The following is a 13,631-nucleotide window of genomic DNA, read 5'->3' on the forward strand; positions in this document are numbered from 1 at the left end:
TAACTTTTTTTTTTGCATATTTTGCTATAATTACATTTTTTTCAACCAGTAATTTTAAATGTATTCAAAGAAAAAAAAATACGAAATTATCTTATACATATCTACTCTGAAGTAAGTCCCACTGTGTTTGATGTTACCTATTCCTGGGTGTGCATAATATTGCAACCTTGGCCTCTATTTTGTATAATATTGTAAAGCATCAACTTACCAGTCTGTCCCTATCCACATGAAGACTCTTCAAATTATGTTTAAGTGAACTAATCTCACTGTTGCAGTCATATGGTATAGAAACTGGGTTTGAGCCCTGTTTAGCTTCATGAGCTACTCTCAGTTTGGAAAGTTCCCGCAAAAGTCTATCTCGATCATCCTGAAGGCTGGCCATAGCCTTAGAAAAGGCATTCATCTGTTGAACATAGGTCTCACACTCAGAGGAAAGTCTACTAATTTCAAGATTTTGGGTTTTCAATCTCTTGCACAGGTTTCCAAATTCATCAGTCAGCTGATGAAGAGTGAAGTTGCCTTCAGTGTTTAACAGCGTCTGACTTAAAAAGGCATTTTTTTCTATCACACCAAGAATACTTGATTTAAAATCTTTGAGTTCAGCTTTATATTTATCCGCTTGTTTTTTTTCATATGCAAGTTCAGACGTAGACTTGCTTTGAAAAACCTTGAAATCTTCCATTAATCTCTCTCTATCACGCTGCAGAGCTGTCATAGCTTTTCCAAAAGATTCAAGTTCAGATGTTAGTTCTTTATTCTGCAGTTGGACTTCTAACAACCTTTGTGGTAATCCAATGGTTTCATTGTCCAGTAATCTAGCATCACAGTCTCTATTTATTTTCTCTTTGATAACCAATTCCTGGAGTGCAGGTAATCGCTCTAAACTTTCTTCAGGCCCCGAATCAATATGAGGTTCTTTTTTCTGATCAAGTCTATTTTCTTCCAAATGCATTTTATTTATGGAAGCAATCAGAATCTCTAAATCACACACTTTTGATGTTAATTTTCCATTTTCCAGTCTTAGAGATTCAGTTATCTCCTCCTGTACTTTCATGGACAGTTGGAGTTCTTTCATTTTTTTCAGAAGTTCAAATTTTTCCTGTTGAAGACTCTTAATGTAGTCCAATTTTTCTGTAAGTAATTCTTTCAATTGGTTATCTTTTAGTGACAATACTTGATTCAGATCTTCCCTGTACTTTAAGAGTTGTGCAGTGAGCATTGCATTTTCAGAATGAAGATCATCTATCTGATTCAAGAGCTTCCTTATTTCTTGTTTCAATGTTCTAGTCTCATTAGCATTGTCAGTTATTAATTTCTCTTTCTCAGATAAAGCATCTCTGTGCTTACACTCTAGATATTTATGCTTAGAAAAAAGGGAATCTCTGTCATTCTGAAGCGATGACATTGCCTTCTTTAAAGTATCTATTTCACTGGCAATCTCAGCTCTGTCTTGAGATGCTTTGTCAACATTCACCTGTACATTTTTTAATTCATTTTGCATCTTCTGACAGGTTTCATCCGACTGTTCTTTGGCTATCTGTAGATATTTTATCTGCTGCTCATACTCTGAAATTTGCTGTGGATGCATTGTTTGTATCTGAGCGAGATAGCCAGAAGTGTCAGTGTCTTTTGATGAAATCAGAACAGAAATTTCCATGTCTTTCTTATTCAGCATTATCTTCATTTGATCAGAAATGGCCAACTGCTTTTCCAACTCAGCTTCGATTTCACTTTTTTCTAACAGAAGCTGTTGTGTTTCCTGTTCTTTTCTTGACAATTTTTTCTTCAGTGCTTCCATCTCTTTTTCAACAGTATTATTTTTAATAAGGTAGTTAAGAGATGTGTTTTCTTTAATTAATGCATGCAAAGCATCTTCTTTGGATGCCAGAGCAGTTGTCAACATATGCAGTTTATTCCACAAAGTGATATTCTCTGCCTTTATTTGAGAAAGTTCATTAAAATTGTGTGAATCCACAGAAGCCTGCATTACACTCTTGGCTTCTTCTGACACAGAACTTTTAAGTTCCGATTCTTGAATTTGAGACATTTTTACTTCTGTTTTTTCTTGTAAGGATGTTATTAATCTATCACTGGTCTCTGTCTGTTGCTGTTTATTCTCAATGACTCTGTCCCTGTCTCTTAGAACAGAGTAGGGAAAAGCTGCCAATCTCGCTAGATCATCATTCAACTCATTTTGAAGGTTCTTATTCTGAGAGTCCCTAATGTCAGCTTCTTTCTGCATATGATGTTCACCAAGGATTTCCTCTTTCTCTTGCTGAAGAATACGGAATTTTTCTTCTAATTTTGTCCATTCTTTTGGGCAAGTTGTTTTTAGCTTCTGTAGGCCATGTTCAACTTGATTCTCATATTGTCTCTTCTGAACTAATATCTGTTTCTCTTTCTTTTTAAGTTCTCTTTTACTGTTTAGGTTTTCAATGGCTAGTTTCTCTATTTCGGCATTAGCTTCATCCAACAAGATCTTTTGTAAAGAGAATTTTTCAGCTAGATTCTGCAACTCTTCATTTGATTTAGTAAGTTTTTCTTCTACATTGCTTAAATCTTTCTCAGTTTTTTCATTTCTTGTTTGTGACAATTTCAGTGACTTTTCCAAATCTAAAATTATTACTTGGTATTTAATAGAATCTGTTTGCAATTGGTTAATTTCTTGTTGTTTTTCCTTCAGCAGCTCTTGTAATTCCTTTGTTTTGTTCTTTGTGCCATTATTGTCCCTCTGAGCAGATTTTATTTTTTCTTCAAATACTCTGATAACTTGCTGCTGCTCTTCTTTTTCCCTAATTGTGCTAGATTTCTCTGATTCTATATCTTCTAGTTGCTGTGTGAGTACATTTATTTGTAATTCCTTGGCATTCAAACTATCTGTCATTTGATCCAATTTTTTAATGTGATTGAGCAACTCAGTCTCCAAAAATTCTTTTTCATTTTTTACTTTATAAGATATTTCTTGAACATTTTCTAATTCTTCTTGTAACAGAGATTTGTCATCTTCTAATATTTTAATTTTCTCATCCAGACTTACTATTTCTTGATTAAAATTTTTAGAATAATTTTCTAACTTAAATAAATTGTCTGTCTCTTGATCTTTTAATCTTTCTGATATAATTTTGTTTTCTTGTTTTAAAATATGTACACTTTCCTCTTTTTTCCCTAAGATCTCTTCAGCTAACAAATGAATGCATTTTGCTAAGGAGTCTCTTTCACTAATCTCAGATGATACATCAAATTTGTTCAGTCCCAATTGGATTTGGAGATCTTTCAGAGCAGATTTTATTAGATTAAAATCCTCCCAAAGAGATACATTTTCTTTCTGATTTTTTTCTAGATCTTGTTTTAATGTCTCACAAACTTCTTTTAAATGTATGTTTTCTTCTATTAGCTTATTGTTTTGAAGAGCAGAATCATCAATCATTTTTTTATGTTCTTCCAAACTTAATTTGTGCTTAGAAGCCTGCTCTTCTGCTTCAGTATACAGTTCAGTGATTTCCTTGCTTTTTGATTCAACCAACTGTTCTAGCTGGTCTTTCACAATGGTATTTTCATCCCTTGCTTCTTGAAGCAACTTTTGAAGTTCTTGTTTATCAGACTCTTTCAAACTTAATTTATGAAGAGCTTCCTGTTTTTCTTTTCTAGTGACATCAATAATCTGCCTCATTTCTGCTATTTTACTACTAACATTTTCATAGGCCTGAAGTAATGATTCATACTCTTCCTTTAATTCATTATGTTTAGCTTTCCAACTTGTCAATTCAACTGTCTGAGAATCCTTTAAGGAATTTAATTGAAAAGAAAAGGCTTCTTTCTCCTGAGCTATAGTTTCCATTGTAGATTTCAGACTTTCACACGCAGCAGTTAGATTTTCATTTTCAATTAATAAACTAACATTTTCTGTTGAAAGAACCTCCTTTTTACACAAAATTTCATTCAAATCTTGTTTTTCTCTGCTCAGCTCAGACACTAGACGTTCAAGGGCATTAGTCTTATTAATTAATTCTTTGTTTTCTAACATTAGTGCCTCCGTTTGATCTTTTAAAACTCTGTTTTCTTTCCGAGCTTCTTTCCGTGATATTAAAGCAGCTTGCAGCTTTCTTTGGAGATGGTCCCCAATTTTTTGTTCACATTTCTGTTGCTGGAGTTGACAGTTCTCTACATTTACATTTTGTCCCATGGTTATTTCTAATGGTGGATGATCTTGATTTTTTTGTCTTTCTGATGTCATTCCTGTTGTGCAAGTAAAATCTAATGAATCTTTCTCTACGTAAGAAACATCCAGCAATGGATTAGAGATATCTGCATCCTGAACACTACTTGGCTGCACATTATCAAAATGCAACCATGCCATTTCAGAATTCTTGCTGCTTTTGTCATGTACCATATTTTCATTGGTATTAGAAACCAGTAAGCCCATTTCACGAAGCGTGTTTAATTCTATCGATAGTTTTTTATTTTCTTCGTGGGCATTTCTTAACTCCTCTTTCATGTTGAATAATTGTTTGTTTGATTTTTCTGTGTTGCTTGTGTACTCATCCATTTTTTGCCTCAAATCTTCAAACACTAATTTAAAATGTTTTGCTTCTTCTTGATTTTTCAATAAGTTTTGTTGTACTTGGGAAATTTCTTTCATTATTTCCTTTCCATGGTCAATTTTGCCTGTGAAATCATTAAGAGAATCACTTAATTTTTTTATTTCTTCATCCTGCTCTGAAATTTGTATGTTGGCTTGTTGAACATCATGCTTCAACCTTTCAATTTGTTCCAGATCATCTCCATCACTTATTTTATGGGAAATAGCTGTTTCATTTATTGTTTCAATAATAGCTCTAACATCTGTCCATTCATCTTTGTAAGTTTCCAATTGTTGTCGAAGATAATCTCCCTGATTCACCATACTGTTATTATCTTGCTTATACTGTTGTTCCAATTGTTCAACACTGAACTTCAGTTTCATAAGTTCATGTTCCTTTCTATCAAGTTCATGTGACTTCTGTCTTAATTCTTCCTTCAATGTTTCTTTTTCTTCCATAAGACTGTAATAATTCTCATCCTCTTTTACTGCCACCTTGCTTAAGCTTTCTGTTTTTTCTACCATAACAGAACTTTTCTTCTCCGTCTCTTTTGATTCGAGTGTTTTTTGTTTAGCGCTTTCACCATCATGTAGAGTTGTAGCATTTTCTGAATCTTCATGCAGAGAGTGTAATGATGACATAGTAGATTCAAATCCTTCACACTTTCTTTGATGAATTATCTGGAGGGCTTTGTAGTCTTCCTTTATGCACATAAAGCTTTTTGTTAGTTCATTAAAATTTGCTAGTAATTTGGCATACTCCTCTTTTTGTTTCTGAATTGTTTTAGTACTTTCTTTACGGGCTGCAAGTAGTACCTGCATTTTCTTATGTAAAAGTTCCTTCTCTTTCTCTAGCTGATTAATTTCACTAGGGCAAGGTGCACCATTGCTGGAAGGTTCTTCGGTGTTTACACCAGCTTCTGATCTGTTCATTTCCTTGCATGTTTCTTCTTTCTTTGATGCTTCAGTTTTGAGATTTTCTATGGTTAACAAAAGCTGAGAGTATTTCTCAGCATAAATTTTCTCTTTTTCAGATAGCAGAGATTGCATTTTCACAAGCAAAGAATCTTTCTCATTTAGGTGTATTAAATTTTGATCAGACATGGTTTTTTGTTCAGCAATGGTTTCCTTCAATCTTATAACCTCCTTTTGCAGCATCTCCAAAGAAGTTGTTTTAGAAGATAAGGTTTTGCTCATGTCATCTATCCTGCTATCTTTTTCTAATAATTGCTCCTTCAATTCATTAAGTTGAGATTCAAGATTTTTAGACTGCTTTCTCAATTCATCAATTTGCTCCAATAAATGTTGTGTTTTATTATATTCTCTTTCTGAATATTCCTGATCACTCTTTTCAAATTTCTTAATTTTCTGATTTAAATCCTTCCTTATTATCAAAGCTGCCTGAAGCTTCTTTTTCAGAGTTTCCTTTTCCTGACTTAATTTTTCCAAAGCAGCATTTGTCTGTTCCTTCTCGTTCAACAAATCTTTAATTGTAGCTTCTTTGTTGGTCAACACAATTTGATTGAGTTCAATTTTTTTCTTATGTTCTTCTATCTGTTTCAATAATAGATTTGTTTCTTCTGCCATACTATTCTGCATGCCTTGTAGTTGTTGCAATTTGAGAGATAGTTCATTTTTTTCTTCTGAATATTTAACCATTTCATTCGACCTAGATTCCATTATCTGAGTAACTGAGCAATCTTTTTCTTTTAATTGCTGGTTTAGAGTAGCAATTAAATCTTTCTGCTGAGTAGTTTCTGAATTTAAGTTTTCTATCATCTGATTTTTGCATTCAAGATCTTCTAAAAGTTTTTCAACTTTTTCACATTTGTTGTTTAGGGTTTTACAACTGTCTTGAAGTTCTTCTTCTAGTTTTTCTATCTTTCCCTGGAGAAAAATGTCTTGCTTCTTCATTTCTGTTAATGCAAACTCATTTTCTTCACAAACTAACAGTTGCTTACCTAAAGCTTCTTCAGCAGTACTTAATCTATTTGATAAGAGTTCAATCTCAGATTGCTGAGCATCTCTTATATTTTGAAAGTCATTCTTCTGTACAATCATTTTTTCTTCCCACAGAGATTGCATGTTTTTCAACTGATCATTCAAGTGACTTACTTCTTCCTCTTTCTCTAAAAATCTCTGCTGCAATTCTATTGCTTCGACTTCTTTACTAAGAATACTATTTATTAGAATAAAGATTTTTTCTAACACAGCCTTAGTTTCAGTTGGTTGCTGACCAGCTTCATTATCATTATTACTGGTAAAGTACCTACTGCTTAATAATGAAGACAGGCATTTGAATAACTCTTTGTTAATAATCTCATGTTCTTGCTGCAAAGACTGAATTTCAGTATCTTTTGATTTCATATTATCTTTCAAGCTACTTACTTGCTCAAGACTAATCTTGATTTGCTGAGTTGCCCTATCAAGTTCTACCCCCCGCCTATTTTCTAACCCAAGGAGATTTTGTTCTAGCTTTTCAATGTTCAGTTTTAATTCAGAGATCTCTTGATTCTTTGCACTAACCTGCATCAGTAACTGTTCTCTCTCATTTTCCAACTGCATAGAGATGGCATGTAAGTGTATTTGTGATTCATGCTCACTGGTTTCTATTTTTTTGTGAAGTTCCTCTACTTCGCTTGATTTCTGCTGTAATTGGTTCTGGCATTTAACCAGTTCTTTATTTTCCTCACTCAACTTAATAAAGTTATCTTGTAAAACAGCATTATCATTTGTTAAAGAATCTATCTGTTGTTGCAGTTTTTCTATGGAAAGTATATAATTGTGACGTTCTTGAGTGGTTTTAGAACTTATGATGTTAAGTTCAGAATTTAAGTATTCAATATGCTTTATCTGCTCAGTGTGTTTCTCCTGTAGAACTCGTAGATCCATTTCTCTCTGTTCAAATTTGTGTTTCCACTGATCACCTTGTTCCAATGCTTTCTGGTGCTCTAATTTTGCAGATTCCAATTCAACGGACAAAGAATTAATTTGCTTATGGCTAGTGGCAATGCTTTCATCTTTTCCGTCCAAATGTTTCTTTAGAGACACTGCATTTTTTTCTAGCTCTTCTCTAAGGAGTTCAACCTCATTATTAAGAGCCTGAACATTATTCTCTGCTAGTTGCATATCAACATCTTTCTCATTTAAAGAATTACGTAAACCATCAATAAGTTGTTCTTTTTCATTCAAAACAGCACTGAGTTCACTTCTTTGCTCACACTGAACAGCAAATTTGTCCTGCAAAGATAAGAAAGCATTATCTTTTTCTTGGGCTTTGTCTTGTAATTTTTGAATTTGTTGGGTTAGTTTATTAATTTGATCATGAAGTTGTAAAATTAACTGATCTTTTTCTTCATTTATTTTTAATTCTTCTCTTACTTGTTTCACAAGATTAGCATTATCCAAAGCAGAACCCTGTTTCTCTGACAGTGTCTGACTAATGTCATTTATTAATTTCTCCTGAACAAACATTTCCTTTTTGAGACTCAAGTTTAACTCTTCTACATTTGTAGCTTGCTTCTTCAGGGTCTCATATTCATTCTTTTTATCCTGAAGTTCGGCATTCAAGGTATTATTAAGCGAAGAAACATTATTTACCAACAGTTCCTTTTCAAGAATACTTGCTTTTAACTGTGCTGCTTCACTCATCAATGATTCTATAGTTTTCTGCTGCATACAGCAAGTTTCAGAGTTATGTGCTTGTAAATTAACATACTCCTCCTCCTTTTGTTTTAAAAGTGTGTCCTTTTCTGCAATTAATTTATTTAATTCTTCTATCTTTTCTGTCACATTTTTCAGCTGACAATGGAGGTCAGAAATTATTTTCATATTCTCAGACAGTTGAAATCTAAGTAACTCAGACTCTTCAGACTTATCTTTAAACAATTTTAAGTCCCGAGCTTGTTTCTGCAGATTTTCATTCTTTTCTTGTATTTCTAGCTTAAATTTGTCACTTTCACAATCTAAAGTTTGAACTTTGTTTTGCAAATTTGAAATTGTCTGCAAATACTGTTTTTCCTCCAAATCTTTATTTTCTTTAATCTGCTGAATTAAAGCTTCTCTCTGGGAAAGAAGAGATTGTTTATCATGAAAATTACTTTTTAATGTTTCTATTTCAGTTAGTAAACTATCAATATAATCTACAAAGGGTAAAATATTATAATCATTCTGTTCATTTAAAAGAGTTACTCCTCCACATTTTTTAACTAATGTCGAATTAATTGTTTCAATATTTCTTTTGAATTTTTCATTTTCTAATTTCAATATATGAGCTTCATGCTTAATGGATACTGTTTCACTCTGATGTTTTATTAATTGATGGTGAAGAGTTTCACATTCACCTGACTTAGTACTACATAAGGCCAAAGTATTCTCCTTTTCACATTTCAAAATATCTACTTCTTTGGCTAATAATGCTAATTTATCACTCAATGCTGCATGTTCTTCAGTTTTCTTAACAATTTGCCTATGAAGTTCTTCCAACTCTAGCCCCTGAGATAATAAAGCAGCATTTTTTTCTTCAAGTTGATGTGATAATTGCTGACCAATACCTTGAAGCTTTTCTAATTCTCTCTCCAGTGCTACCATATCAGCTTGCTTTTCTTTTATTTGTTTTAATAAGGTTTCGTACTGCCTATCTTTTTCTTCTAGAGAGTTTGATTTTTCGTTAAGATCCATTTCTAAGTCTTGAACTTGTTTTTGCAATGACAGTACTTTTTCTTTCTCACAACTAAGCTGTTGGACCATTTTACTATATTCTGACTCTTCCTTTCTTAACATTTCTTCTTTTGCCAATTCTCTGTCTTTAGCAACCTTCAGCTGAGTGTTCAATGATAGTATTTCTTGATGTAATTGTTTTGTCAACTCAGTTTTTTCTGAGAGCTGTTCATCCAACGTTTCACACTTCTTCTCTTTCTCTGTAATCAAATCTTCTTTTTCTTTCACAAAAATGGAGAGTTCTTTAACTTTACTTCTTAATTTTCTTCTATCCTGATTAATCTCCAAAATCAATTGTTCATGTTCCTTGTCACTACCAATTATTTTACTTTCCATTTCTTCTATACATTGGGCACCCTTCAGCAGCTCACATTCTTTTACATCCAATAATTTGGACAAACTCTCATTCTCATTGACCAGCTGTTGCTTTTCTTTCTCCATTACATGCAACTCATTTCTAAGATCTTCAGTCACTTTAATCTGACTTGCTAAATCATTTTCTTTCTGTTCAACAGCAGCTACTAACTGCTTACTAGTCAGGATGTTAGCTTGTTTTTCCATTTCCAGCTTATTCATTATTTCATATTTCACTTGTAGCTCATCTTTTACTTTTTTCCATTCCATTTCTTTGTTATCCAGTTCACTAAGAAATTTCCGTTTTTCTTCCTCATTTTGCTGTTCTATAGCTTTAAGCTTGTCTTTTAATGACATTATAACCTCTGTTTTTTCTTGTACAGACTTTTTGGCAATTTCTAGGTGTTCAGTATGTTCAGCAAGCTGTCTGGATACATTTGACAATTCTTCATCTTTTTTAGCACTTTCCACTATTACTTGATTATATAATTCTTTGACCGATTTCAATTCATTTACAAAACTTTGTTCTTTGTTTTCTCTCTCTTGCAACAAATTGTTTAATTTCTCCTTTGCAGCGATATGTTCATCAAGCTGGATTCTAAGTTGCTCTATTTCCTCTCCACATTTTATCTCTGTTTCTTGCACTTTTTCAGTTGATTTACTTATTTGTTCTTTAAGCAATTTAATTTGTGACTCACACTCCAAAAGCTGATTACTGTATGCAATATCATGATTCTTCATTTCAGAATGAAGTTCTTTAATTGATTTGCTTGCTTCGTTTACTTGCTTAGTAAGATCCAGATTTTCTTTGGTTTTAGCTTCATTTTCAACTTTTACTATTGCCAACTCTGATTCTATTGTTCTTAACTTCTCATTAAGTTCTGAAAATTTTATGCTTGCATCTTTCATATCAGTTGTTTGTATATCTTTCAACAATTGGACTTCCTTTTCCGCCTTGGATAGTGCTCTTTCCATCTCACGTATTTCATCTTCTTTGCATCTGATCTGTTCAGAATACTCAGACATATTCAAAGAAAGATCAGAAATTTCTTTGTCCTTTTCAATCAACGTTTCCCTGAGGTTGTCAATTTCTCTTTCCCTTCTCTGCAGATCTTGAATGAGTTGAGATCTTTCTTCTAAATGACTTGTGTTCAGCCTGTCAAGTTCTTCGTTTGTCTGTTCCAGGTCCTGTTGTATCAACTGCATGTCTGCATCTTGTTTCGCAGTCTGGAAACAAAAATGATAAATTTAAGTATTTACTTCATCATTGGCCAAGACATGTAGTGTAACCCAACCAATATAAGAGTAAGCCCTTTTCCCTTTACTATCTTCTCTTTTTGTTGGCAATGCATTTTTACAATTATTTCAGGCAACCAAGAATACAAATAGCAAGTTGGAAGAGACATTCGAGGTCTTCTAGTCCAACCCCCTGCTCAAGCTGGAAATTCTATACCAAGGGTGTCAAACTCATGTTGTCACGGCGGCGTCATGTGACTTATCAGGACTTTTTTCCCCCTTCACTAAACCGGGCGTGGGCATGGCCAGTGTGTGACACATTCAGCCCACGGACCGGGAGTTTGACAGCCCTACTCTGAGTCTATACCATTCCAAATAGCTGTCCAATCTCTTCTTAAAATCCTCCAGTGATAGAGCACCCACAACCTCTGGAGGCAAGCCATTCCACTGATTAATTGTTCTCACTCTCAGGAAATTGGCCCTTAATTCCAGGTTGGATTTCTCTTGATAAGCTTCCAAAACTGGATTCAGTATTTCAAGTGTGGTCTTATCAAGGCGGTACTAACACTTCACACAATACTTTCTCTGTGTTGATGCAGTCTAAATTTTAAAATTTAGTTAAAATTTCCTGGATTAAGGAAGTAATCACGGCTCCTTCACCAACTGTATCTTTAGTTAAGAAAGGTTTTTTTTTAGTATGTATATATAACATATATGGCTAATTATTAGACCTGAACACACATAAATATTTTTACATAAAGAACAATGCTTTATTTTTTTTTACCTTTTCTTTAAAGACAGACACTTTCTCTGTTAATTCATTGATAACAATTTTCTGTTCTGAACATTCTACTCCGTAAGAATTGCATTTCTTCAAAACATCTTCCAGCTAGGTTCACAAAAATATAAGTTTTTAATTTGATATAATTAATTATAATTAAACCAAATAAATTATTTCATTATCAGCAATGTGCAGTTAACTACAGGTGCATGCAATTTAATAATAATGTATAATAATCTTGCAAAATTGACTTTTCTTTTAAAAAAAGCAAACTGCAAGTACAACTAAATGCTAACTGACATTAAAAAGAAGTAAAATGATTAAATTTTTCCAAGCTAATACGTTTATAGAAAGTTGTTCATTATCAGAACTACATTGTTATAGAGTTAAAATAAATTCTCTTCCCTTGGATTACAAACAAATGAACGTGTCTTTCAACTATCTACTGCTCATAGTTATTGTTCTATTGTACAACAATGAAAGTACAGGTACTCCTCACTCACTGACGGTAACTGGGACTGGAAGTTCCACTAAGCAATGTGATCACGAAGTGCAACATCATGTGACTGCATAAACTTATAACGGCAATTATGGCAGTCCCAATTGCCGTGAAATGAATCTTGCACAGCTGCAACACCCCACGATAACATGATTGCCATTTGTGACCTTTTACCATCTTCCCCATTAACTCTGCTTGTCAGAAGCCAGCAATGAAAGTTGCAAATGGTCATTATCTCATTGTAGGGATGCTGCAACAGTTACAATCATGTGGCCTGGTGGTAAGAGGTCCCTGTCATTCACCATCATCATGGTAGTGGGGCAATGGTTAGAATGCAGTACTGCAGGCTACTTCTGCTGATCGCTGACTGCCAGCAATTTGGAAGTTCGAGCCTCACTGGTTCAATCAAGGTTGACTCAGCCTTCCATCCTTTCGAGGTCAGTAAAATGAGGACCCAGAGTATTGGGGGCAAAATGCTGACTCTGTAAACCACTTAGAGGGGGCTGTAAAGCACTGTGAAGCTGTATATAAGTCCAAGTGGTAGTGCTATTGCTATCATAACTTCAAATGATCACTGAACAAGAAATCTTTAAATGAAGACTATCCACTTTGACTTGCAGGTGGTTTTAAAGATTTTTTTTGGGGGGGACAGTAAATATAATACTATATAACTGACTGAATGTTTATTAAAGATGTTTACTATTTATCTGACTCAGTCCAACTTACCTTCTGTTCACTCTGCAAAAGTCTTTCGCTTAATTCTTTATTCAGAAGCTCTTTTTCCTGAAGTGATTTTCTTATATCTTCTATTTGTTCCAATCTTTCCACTGCACTTGAAAGTTTTTGCTCTTTCTCTGCCAGCAAAGTTTCGAATAGACTATTTCTTTCACTTAATCTATCACAAAATAATTTTAGTTTTAGCTTTACCAATAATTTACTGTACTACCAATAATGCAGTAAGCATTATTTATATACACATATATCAAATAGAGCATGCAACACCCAATGTAATGTAGAATAGGACCTTTTATATTTTTTTCCTAGGTCAGTTTTCGGTTCTGATCCCTAGTATCTCATAACCATGTACAAAAGATTTGAGGAAAGGACAGAATAAATCTAGGTGCCTTTAGGGGGATGACAATATTCAAGTGATGAGGTGATAGGGGATAAGATTACCTATGGAGATCATGCTTTATGACTGTAGAAGACTCAAGCATTTCTAAATATCCAGAAACCAATCTCTATAGCAATAATCTGAGAGAAGTTTGTTTTTCTTAACTATTATATGCAGATTGAAATATTTAAAAAGTCTAATAGGTAGACACAAATCAAATTGTGCAATGTTTATTTTACCCTTTAAGTTGCTCATTCAAGTTAGAAAGAATAAGTTGGTGCTTTTCTGCATCACGTGTTTGCTGGTTGCGAAGCTGTGCAAGTTGGGACCGCAAACGATCATTTTCATT

The 13,631-nt window shown here is 33.6% G+C and overlaps 1 protein-coding gene across 13 annotated transcripts in view; it reads right to left on the reverse strand.

Moving 5' to 3' along the window:
* The window catches only part of LOC113410250 (uncharacterized), a 50,412-nt gene that overhangs the window by 8,594 nt on the left and 28,187 nt on the right, over positions 1-13,631 (reverse strand). For all 13 annotated transcript variants that reach the window (XM_087951176.1, XM_087951172.1, XM_026664723.2 and 10 more), the window contains 4 exons: positions 13,522-13,631; positions 12,895-13,063; positions 11,673-11,777; positions 209-10,879 (listed from right to left, as the gene is read on the reverse strand). In XM_087951176.1, the coding sequence (XP_087807302.1) occupies positions 209-10,879; positions 11,673-11,777; positions 12,895-13,063; positions 13,522-13,631 (11,055 nt within the window). The remainder of the gene's footprint in view (positions 1-208; positions 10,880-11,672; positions 11,778-12,894; positions 13,064-13,521) is intronic.

Source organism: Notechis scutatus, chromosome 1 (genome assembly GCF_049901735.1).
Source record: "Notechis scutatus isolate UNSWTSFEM ecotype Mainland chromosome 1, rNotScu1.2, whole genome shotgun sequence".
Classification (NCBI taxonomy): domain Eukaryota; kingdom Metazoa; phylum Chordata; class Lepidosauria; order Squamata; family Elapidae; genus Notechis; species Notechis scutatus.